We start from the raw sequence: 14,549 nt of genomic DNA, 5'->3' as shown, positions 1-14,549 counted from the left end.
TACATGACATAGATTTTACATCTTCAGGGTGAAATATGTAACGAATGGAAGGCCATTGTGCTGTTTTATCATCGTCCTGAAGCGGAGACGCTTTGTCATAGTAATATCAACAAAGTAGATCAATAGAGTGTTACACACAGAAGAATATAAACACACAAGTGACTGTCTTTCAAGGTTTACTCGAACGTGTACGCGGAGCACGGTATTTCATGCAACGCTTTGATAATCAATCAATTGCTGGGAAATATTCCGAATCCATTTGCTTTGAACTTAAGGGAAAACACTGAAACGTTTGGAGTAAATACCTTCTTATAAGAAACATTTAGATCAAAATAGAACAAAGTACGGGGAAACTGAAAAAGTTGCGTTACACTTTTCAAACTCAGGACGAACATTGGATAATTAATTGAGATGTTTACAAAGTAAAGTGTATGCCTGAAGACGATGATGATGATAATAATAATAGTGAAAGAGTGAGTGAGTGAGTGAGTATGGGTGACGTCCTTTTTAGCAATATTCCAGCAACATCACGGCGGGAGACCATAAATGGGCTTCACACATTGTACCCATGTCTAAAATCGAACCCAGGTCCTCGGCGTGAGATAATAATAATAAGAAGAAGAATATGAGTGAGTGAGTATGGTTTTACGCCGCTTTTAGCAATATTCCAGCAATGTCACGGAGGGGGACACCAGAAATGGGCTTCACACACTGTACCCATGTCGGGAATCGAACCCGGGTCTTCGGCGTGACGAGCGAACGCTTTAACCACTAGGCTACCCGACCTCCCCAGAAGAATATGATGCAATGAATTTTAATGAGACTGTCCAACACATTGTCAGTGGATGCCCAGCTTTGGTACAAACACAGTATCTCAAGCGACATGATGAAGTGGCTCAATCCTTTTAGTACCGTCTTCGCCAAGTTTGTGGTTTTGACTTGTGGTCATGGTACCACCCAGAATATGAAGAGGGCGCCATGGAAAATGATAAACACAAAACTCTTTGGAATAGGTCCGTATACAGCCTAAGAACTATCCAGACCAACAAACCTGATCTTGTCCTTTTCGATAAATCCAAAGAAATCATTTACATCATTGAATTTTCTGTCCCTTTTGACACTAATGTGATTAACAAGATTCAGAAGAAACGTGGCAAATATGCGGCCCCCTCTTTTGAAATGTTACGCTTGCATCCCAAGTACCAAGTTGTCCGTCTCCTCATTGTTCTCGGTGCTATAGGTTTGGTAACTCCCAATCCGTTGACTGACTGTGGGAGGGTACTCGGGTTTGCTGCCAGGAATACCGCCCTTCTGACAATATTGGTAATGCAGAAGGCTGCAGTGTTGGGGAGTCTTCACATCCTCCAAAAGGTTCTGGGTGGGTTTGACTAGGCAGCGCTTCCTGGGAGAAGTGCCATTCGCTGTCTGGGCTGCGTGTAGAGGGGGCAACCCTCTTTGCTACATTTTTTATTTTAATCTGTACATAATACTACTACTAATAATAATAATAAAAAAAATGATGATAGGAATTTGTAATGCGCCGAATCCACCCACTGATGCATGCTGACAGTGGTACATCAAAAAGGTAGTGGAGATTATTGACAGTAGGGCTTCAAAAGAATGGTTTTAAGACGGAGGATATTTGAGTCTCCGCTTCGAGCAAGACGTGACGAGACATGACGAGACGGTCCGAGGATGGTTGTATCAATGCTTGTTCGAAGTGAAGTGCATTTGTTACAAAAACGCCCCGGTCGACGGAAGAGCTGTGTTGGGTGATCTTCCAAGACTCAGATCATCCGTCCCCTGTAAACTTAGTTATTAAATCACGATCAGGTTTATTTTGAACTTCCGTCTGGTCATTTTAAAGTTTCCAGGCCTGATTTGTGCGGGACTTATTTGTTGGTTTGCCTCTGATATATGTTTGACTGTCTTGTCATATCTAAATGTCTGTCTCCTTCAATCTTAAAACAATGTTTCGCTTCTTTTAAATATTAAATGAGTATTTATTTCAACATGATACCTTGAATGATAGGGTTCTTTCAGACACTCGTAGGGGGCACGGGTGGCCCAGTCGTCTAAGGCGCCACGATTCGCTGTACAGAGTTGCGTCGCTTGGGCATGCCTGAAACCTATGATTGTGGGTTCGAATCCCGGTTCGCCCTGATTATAATTCTAGGTTTGTCAGCACCATACCCGTGCTCGTGGGTTTCACCGAAGTGGTAAACGTCTGAGACCTGCATCACTTCGGGCTTTCCTCCCACATTAAGCTGACACGCTGTGATATAACTGGAATACTGTTAAAAGCGGCGTTAAACCCAACTCACTCAACTCACTCAGACACTCGTATAAATTGACTGTCTCACTCTGGGGCATTGATGCAGAGATCCGCACTTCAGCCGTACCAGGATCCGCTGGTCGTTGGTTCGAATCCCTTATTTGCTTCCATGGTAACCCTTGATCTATCAGCCCCATATTATTGCTTGTCGATTTCACTGAAATGGTAGACCCACTGATCAAACTACTCACTCACCAACCACACACCAAATTCCGGGTTAGAATAGGTCTTCAGCAACCCATGCTTGTCTTAAGAGGCGACTTACGGGCTCGGTTGTCAGGCTCGCTGACTTGGTTGATACATCTTATCGTATCCCAATTGCGTACATCGATGCTCATAATATCAATCATTAGATTGTCCGGCCAACACATGATTATTTACAGACCGCCGTCATTCCTGAGTGCGGCGTTAAACAACAAACAAACAATCAAACTAACCCACACACCCATTCACACAACCACTTACTTTGTGTTCCCTCCCCGCAGTCTGCCCCGAGGAGATGACGTTTGACCGGACCGGACGCTACAACTGGCCGCTGACCAAGAGAGGTCTGAAGATACACGTCCTGTGTGACGCCCAAGACAGCATCAACCAGCCCAAAATGGCCACCAGGCAGTGCCTCGCTCTGGCCAGCAACACGGCCAGATGGTCTGAGGTCGACTCATCCCAGTGCCCAGAGGTCAGTACACCTTACAATACTTACATGTTGAAGTGGAGGCAATAACGACTGTTGCTGTTGACTTATTTTGTAACTGTGATTTATTATGTATCAGTTACGCGAACAAACTTATTTTTAATATTTACTTTGTTAATAGACCCGTGAAGATCCGGGTTAGAATAGGTCTTCAGCAACCCATGCTTGCCGTAAAAGGCGACTATGCTTGTCGGCGACTAACGGGATCGGGTGGTCAGGCTCGCTGACTTGGTTGATGCATGTCATTGTATCCCAATTGCGTGGACTGATGCTCATGATGTCAATCACTGGATTGTCTGATCCAGTCTCGATTATTTACAGACCGTGTCATATAGCTTGAATATTGCTGCGTGCGGCCTAAAACAACAAATAAACAAATGTAACCCTGCTTAAACAACTCTTGAGTAAGCGTTCAATGACCCTTTTTTAAATCTTCATTTGTTACTACAACTTTAAAAATGCGTTTTAAGGCCCTTGGGGCATTGTGGCAAGTCTGTTTCACCCGAGAACTGTGAGTCGGATCTCTTTATCCTTGACCAGGTATTTCGAGTGGAGTTTATTATTTTATTGACCATAGTTCTTGGCGACACTTGTTTATCACGTAAATGATAGGTATGCGTGCGTGTTACAGTGTTAATACTTGTAAATGGATTCAATAAATACTCATGTCACAAATACATTATAAATCACCCATTCTAGAATACGACTTTCTGTCATATATAAAAATAGCGGAATTCGTTGTACTATTAGCAATACTGGTAGTGGAAGCAGTAGTGGTAGGTAGTAGTAGTAGTGATGGGGGTGGTAGAAGTAGTAGTAGTGAGTGAGTGAGTGAGCTTGGTTTTACGCCGCTTTTAGCAATATTCCAGCAACATCACGGCGGGGGGACACCAGAAATGGGCTTCACACATTGTACCCATGTCGGTAATCGAACCCGGGTCTTCGGCGTGACGAGCGAACGCTTAAACCACTTGACTAACCGACCGTCCCAGAAGTAGTAGTAGCAGTGGTAGTAGTAGAAGTGGTGGTAGTCGTAGAAGTCGTTGTCATCGTAGTCGTAGTGGTAGTAGCAGACTTAGTAGTAGCAGCACCAGCAAAAGTTGTAGTTTAACATAAAGAAAGTTGCCTGATGCACTTAACATGTTCGTAATGCCCAGACTTGACCAGCGGTCATATTGTTTGTTTGTTTTTTGTTGTCTAGTATGGATTGCTGGCGGCTGGAGAGACGCTGAACGAGTTGAAGTCGCTGACCTCTAACCCCTCACAGATTGGCGCTGACCAACTGGCTAATTTTACAAATATCCTGGAGAAGGTGTTCAGCTACTCGCTTCGCAACGCAGAGGTACGTCATGTCGTCATTGTCTCGTCATACCAATCACTGGCTTATGTGGTCCATGTAGCTAGAATCTGGAGTGAGGCTGCAAGCAACAAACAAACTTTACATGGCAAGCAATGTACAACTTATTGGTTTATATCCGACCGGACACTTTGATAGTCCAACTTAGCGAACCATATGAATGTTACAAATGCGATAACTATGACAGCGCCGATAAGCAGCGAATCTGTCAGAATTTTACAGTTTGTCGTCAACACAGATATATCCATACAGAGCTCCAGATAAGCTGCGTATCTGCGTGAAATACGCATCAGAAATGCAGAAATACACAGTAAAATATAATCCAAGCGTATCAAATACGCAACGAACATTACAGATACCCTACAAAAATAAAACTGGCGTATCATCAAAATATTGTGAAGTAACCCTGCGTATTTCGATTAGCAAATCAGCAACTCCACGATGACAGTTACATCATGATCATTTGCCATCACACTTTCTTGTGGAAGTATCGTGGTATTTTTGAGTCCTATAAAGCTCTCGAACCCACACGACACCAGTTTGCAGGGACTAGATGAATAGTGTTTTTAAATATTTAACTTAAATACCCACATGTGTAAAAACTAGTGGGTAACAGAAATTTGAATTACGCAGATAGAATTACTGATACCCAATGATTTTAAAATGCATGGGTAAAATACCCACAACACCAAAAGCTTATCTGGAGCTCTGTCCATATCTTTAAAAAAAATGATCGCAGTTATATTATGATAATGCCCATGTGCAAACTGTCACCCAGTGCGGTATTTTCCTAGTTTATACCATGAGTGCATCACAACACAATCTACTCAAGCCTGGAAGTAATGAAGCGAGACTCAATAACATTCTCTTCCCTTCCGTATCCCTGGCCCCTGTTCTGAGAATAGATACTATCTAGCTTATGGCATAACGTGTATATGTTCACACATCGTTGTGAGTCGGTAATTCTAATTCTTTATTCATGTACATGTGTAGGCCAGCGGCCCATGGTACAATATTTGGTCCATCATAAACATTTATAGGCTTAGTGTTTGGAGTCTAACATTCATAGCATGGTATATAAAAGTTGCAACATTTCTAATTACAGTTTCATTGTTTACCGCCATAAGCATATTGAATTTAGCAAGAGTAGGATGTACAAAATACTTCTGTGGTAAATACTGAAGACGAAGTTCATCATAAGCGTTACAAATTAATAAAAAATGATATTCATTCTCGACATATCTTTGGTTGCAACTATTGCACAATCTCTGCTCTCGTGGAGTATTAACGTATCTACCAGTCTCAATATGGAGAGTATGGGAGCTACAGCGAAACTGGGCTAGTGCAACACGAAATTTGTTGATAGTGATAGCAGACAAATACAACTCTAGACTGAATGAATTTTTGAAAAGTGTATAATGGAACATTTTAGAACTATTTGCTAAAGACCAATGCCAGTCCTGTTCGTAAGCAAATTTTAACCGATCTTCACATTCGGAAATAAATGATTCGGGGCAAATAACATATTGGTTCTCCCATATATATCCAAATCCAAGGCTGTATAAAAGAGTTTTGACTTTTGTAGCCCAATTAGTTTTACCATGTGTGGCTAGCTGAAATAACATATCATAACTTTTCTTAGGATATCGTGAATTTGGTAGGGACATAAGTTTACACCAATATTTTATACAGCGTTTATACGCAGAAATGTACAGTGGGTATCTTCCACACTCTCCTCGCACAACATGATTGGGAGTAGACGTTTTAACACCTAGCAGACGTTTACAAGCAAGTACATGGATACTTTCTATTTCTTTGCAGTTTTCAAAACTCCATATTTCAGCCCCATATAACATAATTGGAGCAATTTTAGTATCGAATATTTTAGTCGGTAAACAAGTTGATAGACTGCCTGCCTCCCATCCCTGCATAGTGTCACAACCGCATCGTCCTCCTTCACCCTGGGAGACGTTCACGCCGTCGTCCCAATCCCCTTTACCCCCGGTAGATAGCTGCTGCTGCATGCTCATTTGACGGGGAGTGTTGTGTTTGTGGGAATGTCCATATTGACTTGCACATCGCGTACAATATCCATCTTCCCCATCTCCAGTTGTTGTTCCCGTCAAACGAACCCGGATGTCGTTGGGTTTCAAACAAAGATGTGTCGATAGTCATTTGTTGTGCACACGTGTTTTGACGGTCTTGCACGAACACCTGTTTGAGGCATGGTGTAAGATGAAACAGAGGACAGACATTCTCCCACACAGGAAAATGTCCTTTCGTTGTGTGAAGATTTTTTGGGGGGATCCTCTACATCTTAAAATTATAAAAACCCCTGGGAAAATGTTCTGCGCCGCTAAATATATATCCATAAAAAATTGAAATCATATCCATTTTTTCATTTTATGAAAAACATATTAATTTTGTTTACAAAGTGACATACTCTAATTCAAATACAAAAAATTGAAACTCATTATCGACTCCCATGTTTTGTAAATCTTTTGACTTTTGAAATGCTCTATCTATAGCTTCCTCTGCTTCTCTGCCCGATATGGTCACAGGAACAGAGTCATATCATTTGTCCCCGTGAATATCCGGGTAGAGAATAGGTCTTCAGCAACCCTTACTTGTCGTAAGAGTCGACTAACGGGATCGGGTGGTCAGGCTCGCTGACATGGCTGATGCATATCATCGTATCCCAGTTGCGTGGAACGATGGTCATGTTATCAATTCACTAGGTTGTCTCGATTATTTACAGACCGCCGTCATATAGCTGGAATATTGCTGAATGCGGCATTTAACAACAAACAAACAAACAAATCATGCAGAATATAGTTTTGCAGGAACTACAAAAACAGCTCCTCGCACATCTGTGCTGTACCGTCGTCAATGTGGCAGGTACTACGTGCATATAACTCGCACCGCGGGCCAGGAGGTCGCACATATGGGCAGAATTAGACTTAGCTAGAACGTTGTCTTAATTTCCCGCTTAACCTCAGAAATTGGCATGCTTTATGTGTGTAACTAGCGATAACGAGTTATAAAATAATAGCCTCCCTAGTGAAGGTAACATGATTCAAATACCACCAGTAGATCCATATGCCGGTCTTTTTATGAACCCGTGTCCCAGTTTAAATGTTGGCAGATTTTCAAGTTGTTAGTCTTCTTATAGTACAACGATGCATTTCCCTCTTAACGTGTGCCACATTTGTGATAATGACAAAAACAGTTCTCGGGCCGGCTTCAACACTGATGACATAACAAAGTGTCTATGTAGCTTATACTTGCGTTAACAACACATAGACACACGTTCGTACGTACGCAGACACGTTCGCACGTACGCAGACACGTTCGCACGTACGCAGACACGTTCACACATACGCAGACACGTTCGCTCATACGCACTGACATGTTTTCTGATTTAAAATTTAATACGGATTGTTGTCGCTTTTTTTTAAACATTTCATTTTCTATGTAAATTGTTTGGCCGAACTTGTAGTCAGTGAGTGAGTTTTGTTTTACGCCGCTTTTAGGAATATTCCAGCACTACCACGGCGGGGGAGACCGGAAATGGCTTCACACATTGTAGCCATGTGGGAATCGAACCAGGGCTTTAGTTGTGACGAGCAAACGCTTTAACCATTAGGCTACCTCACCGCCCCGCCGAGCTTGTAATGTAAACTCTCACGAGACTGCATCCTGACTGAATAAGTGAGTGAGTGAGTTGGTTTTATCGCCGCTTTGAACGGTATCTGATATATCACGGCATGTCAGCTTTACGTCGGAGGAAACCCGCTGTGAAGGAACAGTCAACGACTACATCGGTGAAATATCATTAGCATGGATATTCCACTGAAACATTAAGAATCACATTCGGAGCGATTTTTTAGAATTCGAACTCATGACTATGATATCCTGGCACGTCCAAGGGACGTAACTCTGTAAAGCGAATTGTAAGGACTTAAGCCAATGTGCCGCCACCTGCTCACTTGCCCCTCGGAACTAAAATGCACATTGCTTTAGATTGATAACTCGGTTTTGTCGAAAATCGAAACTGGTTATTCTCCGGCGTTGACGTCTTATATTTATTTGTTTGACGTGAAGTCGGTACGAGGTGAAGGTCAGCTATGTACATGCGCAGACACATATGACCTCATTGGTTGTTGATGGAAAAGGTTTTACGCAAACTGATAGCAGAGCAGAGTCGACATAACTGATTGTCCCTTGGCCCGTGGCCAGCAGAAAATTTAGATGGACAGCTGTTATTAATGTCAGTGACTTGTTAGGACAGTCAGTACATTCACCGTATATACTTGTCCACTGAGTGAGTGAGTGAGGGCGGTATTTTGTTTGGCAACGTGAAATCCCGAAGTGATTTAGGTATCAGACGTTTGCCACTTTTGTGAAATACCCCAACACAATCTGGTGCTGACAAACCTACAGAATGATACATTCAGGTCAAATCTGGGGGTCGAACCAACTATCATAGGATACTTGAGCCCCATAAGGGACGCAACTCTGCACTGAGAAATGCGGCGGCTTCATATCAATTAGATGGCTTCGAATCCCGGTTCGCCCCGAGGCACCGCGATTCGCTGTGCAGAGTTGCGTCCCTTGGGCACGCCAGAAACCTATGATTGTGGGTTCGAATCCCGGTTCGCCCCGATTATGTTTCTAGGTTTGTCAGCACCATACCCGTGCTCGTGGGTTTCACCGAAGTGATAAACGTCTGAGACCTGCATCACTTCGGGCTTTCCTCCCACATTAAGCTGACACGCCGTGATATAACTGGAATACTGTTAAAAGCGGCGTTAAACCCAACTCACTCACTCACTCATATCAATTAGAACTTGTCCTCAGATTCACAAACAAGAAAAGTTTAGTAGCGAGAAAAATGAAATGTTTACAATGTAACGTTGTTTACAGATCGCCGACAGCATGACGTCAGTGGTGAGCAACCTCGCCGAGGTGAACGTCAGCGTCAGCATCGAGTGTGACAACAAAAACAAGACAAGTCAAAGGTCAGTGTTGGAACGCTGAAGTCAAAAGTCTACTACCACTCGATGCTCAGGAATCCACACAAAAGAAGTTAAAGAACGATCGACTCTTTCATGTCATGACAGAGTATGAGAGTATCTATAGTAATATGAGAGAATCGGGTGTTCTTCACAATTTGGGTAGTATATTAGGAATCTATTACTTTGTATTTCATTCTGAGATACTGTGTTTTTTCCATGTACTCCCTATACTCATTGTACGTGATAGACCTATGCATTACCATTCTGAAAAACGATATGTGTTTTTTTAATCGCAGAATGAATTAAGAAAATAACAAGTTCTTGATGGCTGTTCCCAAATCTTAACCTCGGCTTAGGATAGTGGTAGCGTTAGGGACGCTTTGTGAAATAGGGCCTAAGTATTAGACTGAGTGTTAGTCACATTGTACTGTGATGAAGAAATGTAGCGCCCCATCTAGCCATGAACTCAGTTTGATGCTGATGTTGATGCTGATATTGATGCTGTGCAGGTTGGTGCAGCTGTTGGAGACGTACAGCGCCTCCACCAACAACACAGAACCCATCATGTCCACCAACGTCAACATCAGAGCCATGGACCTCTCGCCGGACGACAACAACGTTGTGACCTTCCGACCTCAACTCCTTGACGGCAACCACACTGTGGAGGTAGGTCGGAGATATAGGGATATAACAGATTGTTCTCAGTTCAGACGCCGCTTGGTTCATAGGTTATGGTAGAGGTGATCCTTCTGGGGATTGGTGATACTCCTGGGACAGGGGATACTACTGGGGATTGGGGATACTCCTGGGATAGGGGATAGACCTGGGATAGGGATACTCCTGGGGATTGGGGATACTCCTGGGATAGGGGATAGACCTGGGATAGGGGATACTCCTGGGGATTGGGGATACTCCTGGGATAGGGATAGACCTGGGATAGGGGATACTCATGGGGATTGGGGATACTCCTGGGATAGGGGATAGACCTGGGATAGGGGATACTCCTGGGATAGGGAATACTCCTGGGATAGGGGATACTCCTGGGGGTAGGGCATACGCCTGGGATAGGGGATACTCCTGGGATAGGGGATACTCCTGGGACAGGGGATAGACCTGGGATAGGGGATACTCCTGGGATAGGGGATACTCCTAGGACAGGGGATACTCCTGGGGGTAGGGGATACTCCTGGGACAGGGGATAGACCTGGGATAGGGGATACTCCTAGGACAGGGGATACTCCTGGGGGTAGGGGATACTCCTGGGACAGGGGATACTCCTAGGACAGGGGATACTCCTAGGACAGGGGATACTCCTGGGACAGGGGATACTCCTGGGACAGGGGATACTCCTAGGACAGGGGATACTCCTGGGGGTAGGGGATACTCCTGGGGGTAGGGGATACTCCTGGGACAGGGGATACTCCTGGATATTGGGGATACTCCTAGGACAGGGGATACTCCTGGGATAGGGGATACTCCTGGGATAGGGGATACTCCTTGGATAAGGCATAGACCTTGGATAGGTGACCCGTCTGGAGATAGGGGATACTCCTGGTACGGGGGAGTCTCCTGGGTATACATATACTCCTTGTACAGGGGAGTCTCCCGGGTATAAATATACTCCTTGTACAGGGGAGTCTCTCGGGTATAAATATATTCCTGGTAAAGGGGAGTCTCCTGGGTATAAATATACTCCTTGTACAGGGGAGTCTCCTGGGTATAAATATACTCCTGGTACAGGGGAGTCTCCTGGGTATAAATATACTCCGGGTACAGGGGAGTCTCCCGGATATAAATATACTCCTGGTACAGGGAAGTCTCCCGGGTATAAATATGCTCCTGGTACAGGGGAGTCTCCCGGGTATAAATATACTCCTTGTACAGGGGAGTCTCTCGGGTATAAATATATTCCTGGTAAAGGGGAGTCTCCTGGGTATAAATATACTCCTTGTACAGGGGAGTCTCCCGGATATAAATATACTCCTGGTAAAAGGGATTCTCCCTGGTATAAATATACTCCTGGTACAGGGGAGTCTCCCGGGTACAAATATGCTCCTTGGTATAAATATGCCCCTTTGTGCCGAGGATACTGTTTGATCACCCCAAGAAAGAAAAGCGCCTACAATCATGTTGTTAGTCTCGTTTCGTCCCAGACTTGACTGCCAGCACCAAGATGTAGATTGGTGTATGGTTCCCTCCCCAGAGAACGACAGAGATAAGGTGAAGACTCAAGTCCGCCAGGTAATCAAGAGCAGGACGTGCCCCACACACCCCAGTGCACGCGGGGTCAGGCCCAGCTGACGCAATTAGACAAAGAAATATCTCTCACGTGTGAAGTTATCCTTTATTTATGATGCGCTTAATTAGCCTTTGTGTTGTGAGGCCAGGTCGTTGTTGTGTGGTTAGAGTGTCTACAGTGACTTATTGTGTATCATAATGTATTCTGGAAACAATGATTGTCACCTGGCTCGTTGTTTCCCCAACATAATTGTTGACAGCAGTGTGCTGCTACAGTCTTCCCGTGGGGTATCTAACGAGAGGCAGTTGCCAGCATCCCCGTATTTCCATCCTCATCGTATATTTATAACCATGATATAATTAGGTTTTATCTTTATGATGAATAGGTTAGACACTGGATTTACCGCGCAACATTGATTGGAGTTTTCCGATGAAATACAATGATACTTTGATACTTTTCTATCTCGAATATTTTGGAAGTTTCGATAAAATTAGAAAGTGCGATAGGGATATATTTGATTTATGCGTTCTTTGGGCTCGTTCTAAGGGAGGCAACTCTATTGCGATAAAGATATTTGCATTGGTGCAAATAGGCATTTCTTTGTCCCAAGTTCTCCAAAATTTAAATACTACAGTTACGACTACTGCTGATATTCTCTGTTCTCCCTCAAAATCAAACTGCTATCATTCACACGACTATCACTACTACACTACAGTACAATGATGGCTACTTGTGCTGTTACTACTACTATTACTACAACCATGTCTATGTTGTGACTACTAGTCCTTTGACTACCTGTTGTTACCCTGTCTGGAGCTCGGCATTAAGAGGCTAAAAAGGACTGGTCGGCTCGGAGTCAGTATACTGTGTCTGAGTGGGGTATTCATGTTAAACTCCGGCATGGTATCTCAGTGGGCAACCACAAAATAATCGGCATTAGTCCGGACTAGTACAAGCAGCCACACACACACACGTGCAGGTACGTCGCTATATAAGAGCAATAATCTTGGACGTGACGTTAAACCCCATTTGACTACAAGGGGGTACGGGGGGCCAGTCGTCTACGGCGCTGCAATTTGCTTTGCAGAGATTCTTCCCTTGGGCACGCAAGAATTCTATGATCGTGGGTTCGAATCCCGGTTCGCCCCGATTTTGTTTCTAGGTTAGTAAGCACCATACCGTGTTCGTGGGTTTTACCAAAGTGCTAAACGTCTGAGACCTGCATCACTTCGGGCTTTCCTCACACACTAAGCTGGCACGCCGTGATATAACTGGAATACTGTTCAAAGCGGCGTAAAACTCAACTCACTCACTCTAATGTCCCTAAATTTGAACATTAACCCACTCTCGTTCAAAAAGAGACAAAATATCTGGAATGTGAGATTCTGTGAGAAATCATCCTGAAGCATCCTCCTGTCTCCATCTATCTCAACTTCCGGTCCCACATCATGTCAGCGCCCCCTGTATGTGACCCAGTTATGTTTTTCTTCCAGAGTGGTCTGTCCATCACCCTGCCACCAGAGGCGATCAAATCCGCCAGCAGCATGGGACGCCTGCCTTTGAGGGTCCAGTTTATCGGCTACCGCAAGTCAATGTTTTTTATCCCCTCCGACCGATTCCCAGAAGGACTGGATGACCAGCGTGTCGTCACGACTATCGTGAAGGGTGTAGTGGTCAAGAACCTGTCCACCCCAATAATCTACAAAATGCGTAATATCGAGGTGAGACACTGCTCCACAGAGGACTGTACAATGTATTGTGTTAGATATAATTGTTACATTGAGTAAATAGATCGGGGAGAATGTTTTATCCAACTTTGCAGATGACTGAAAGAAAGGAAGTATCATTTGTTCTTAATAAAGAGAGGGCACGGGTGGCCCAGTCGCCTAAGGCGCCGCGATTCGCTGTGCAGAGTTGCGTCCCTTGGGCACGCCAGAAACCTATGATTGTAGGTTCGAATCCCGGTTCACCCCGATTATGTTTCTAGGTTTGTCAGCCACATACCCGTGCTCGTGGGTTTCACCAAAGTGGTAAACGTCTGAGACCTGCATCACTTCGGGCTTTCCTCCCACATTAAGCTGACACGCCTCGATATAACTGGAATACTGTTAAAAACGGCGTAAAACTCAACTCACTCACTCACTCTTAATAAAGATACATTTTTTATACCTAACGTAAATAACGAAATAGTGAGTTTGTGAGTTAAAGTTTAAAGTAGCATCGGCTGTATTTCATTCATATCGTGACAAACAAAGAGATGTTGAATAGTACGTTCATACAATGAAACGTCGTTGCCACGAAGTCTTATGACTCGACATAGTTAAAGAGTTCCCATCTCCGTTACCACGAAGTCCTTTAGCTCGATATAGTTAAAGATTTTGGCATTAGAGTTCCAATCCCCGTTACCACGAAGTCCTTTAGCTCGATATAGTTAAAGACTTTGGCATTAGAGTTCCCATCTCCGTTACCACGAAGTCCTTTAGCTCGACATAGTTAAAGACTTTGGCATTAGAGTTCCCATCCCCGTTACCACGAAGTCCATAAACTCAATATAGTTCAACTCTGTGGCATTATAGTTCCCGTTGAAAATTGATAGCAATCATGTCTTTTGCGTGCTCCGCTTGTTTCGAATTATGGATAACTCGAAACGTGTTGGATGGTCCCCAGGACTTCGAGTTAACCAGGTGTAACTGTATATTATCAATCACCACAATGTTATGTATCTGCATTGCAGGCTGGCAGAAATCACTCCTGTGTTTACTGGGACCCAGAAAGTGAGTTGAATTCCATGTCACCCTCATTAATTGACGAGCGCCACTGACAATGACGTCATCGTATTGTGTGTATGCAGACTCTTCCATATCAAATGGAAATCCAAACCATTTCCTACACAATAAGAGTATAGT

General features: G+C 43.9%; 1 protein-coding gene across 4 annotated transcripts in view; it reads left to right on the top strand.

The window, feature by feature from the left end:
• Window positions 1-14,549, top strand: part of LOC124146535 (adhesion G protein-coupled receptor E1-like) — a 124,375-nt gene that overhangs the window by 103,019 nt on the left and 6,807 nt on the right. For all 4 annotated transcript variants that reach the window (XM_046516849.2, XM_046516851.2, XM_046516852.2 and 1 more), the window contains exons 7-12: window positions 2,821-3,014; window positions 4,231-4,371; window positions 9,313-9,407; window positions 9,914-10,070; window positions 13,137-13,364; window positions 14,378-14,417. In XM_046516849.2, the coding sequence (XP_046372805.2) occupies window positions 2,821-3,014; window positions 4,231-4,371; window positions 9,313-9,407; window positions 9,914-10,070; window positions 13,137-13,364; window positions 14,378-14,417 (855 nt within the window). The remainder of the gene's footprint in view (window positions 1-2,820; window positions 3,015-4,230; window positions 4,372-9,312; window positions 9,408-9,913; window positions 10,071-13,136; window positions 13,365-14,377; window positions 14,418-14,549) is intronic.

This window comes from Haliotis rufescens, unplaced genomic scaffold (assembly GCF_023055435.1).
Source record: "Haliotis rufescens isolate VD_foot unplaced genomic scaffold, xgHalRufe1.0.p SCAF_23, whole genome shotgun sequence".
Lineage (NCBI taxonomy): Eukaryota > Metazoa > Mollusca > Gastropoda > Lepetellida > Haliotidae > Haliotis > Haliotis rufescens.
The sequence above is the reverse complement of the archived record's forward strand: the minus strand, read 5'-3'. Positions and strand labels throughout refer to the sequence as shown.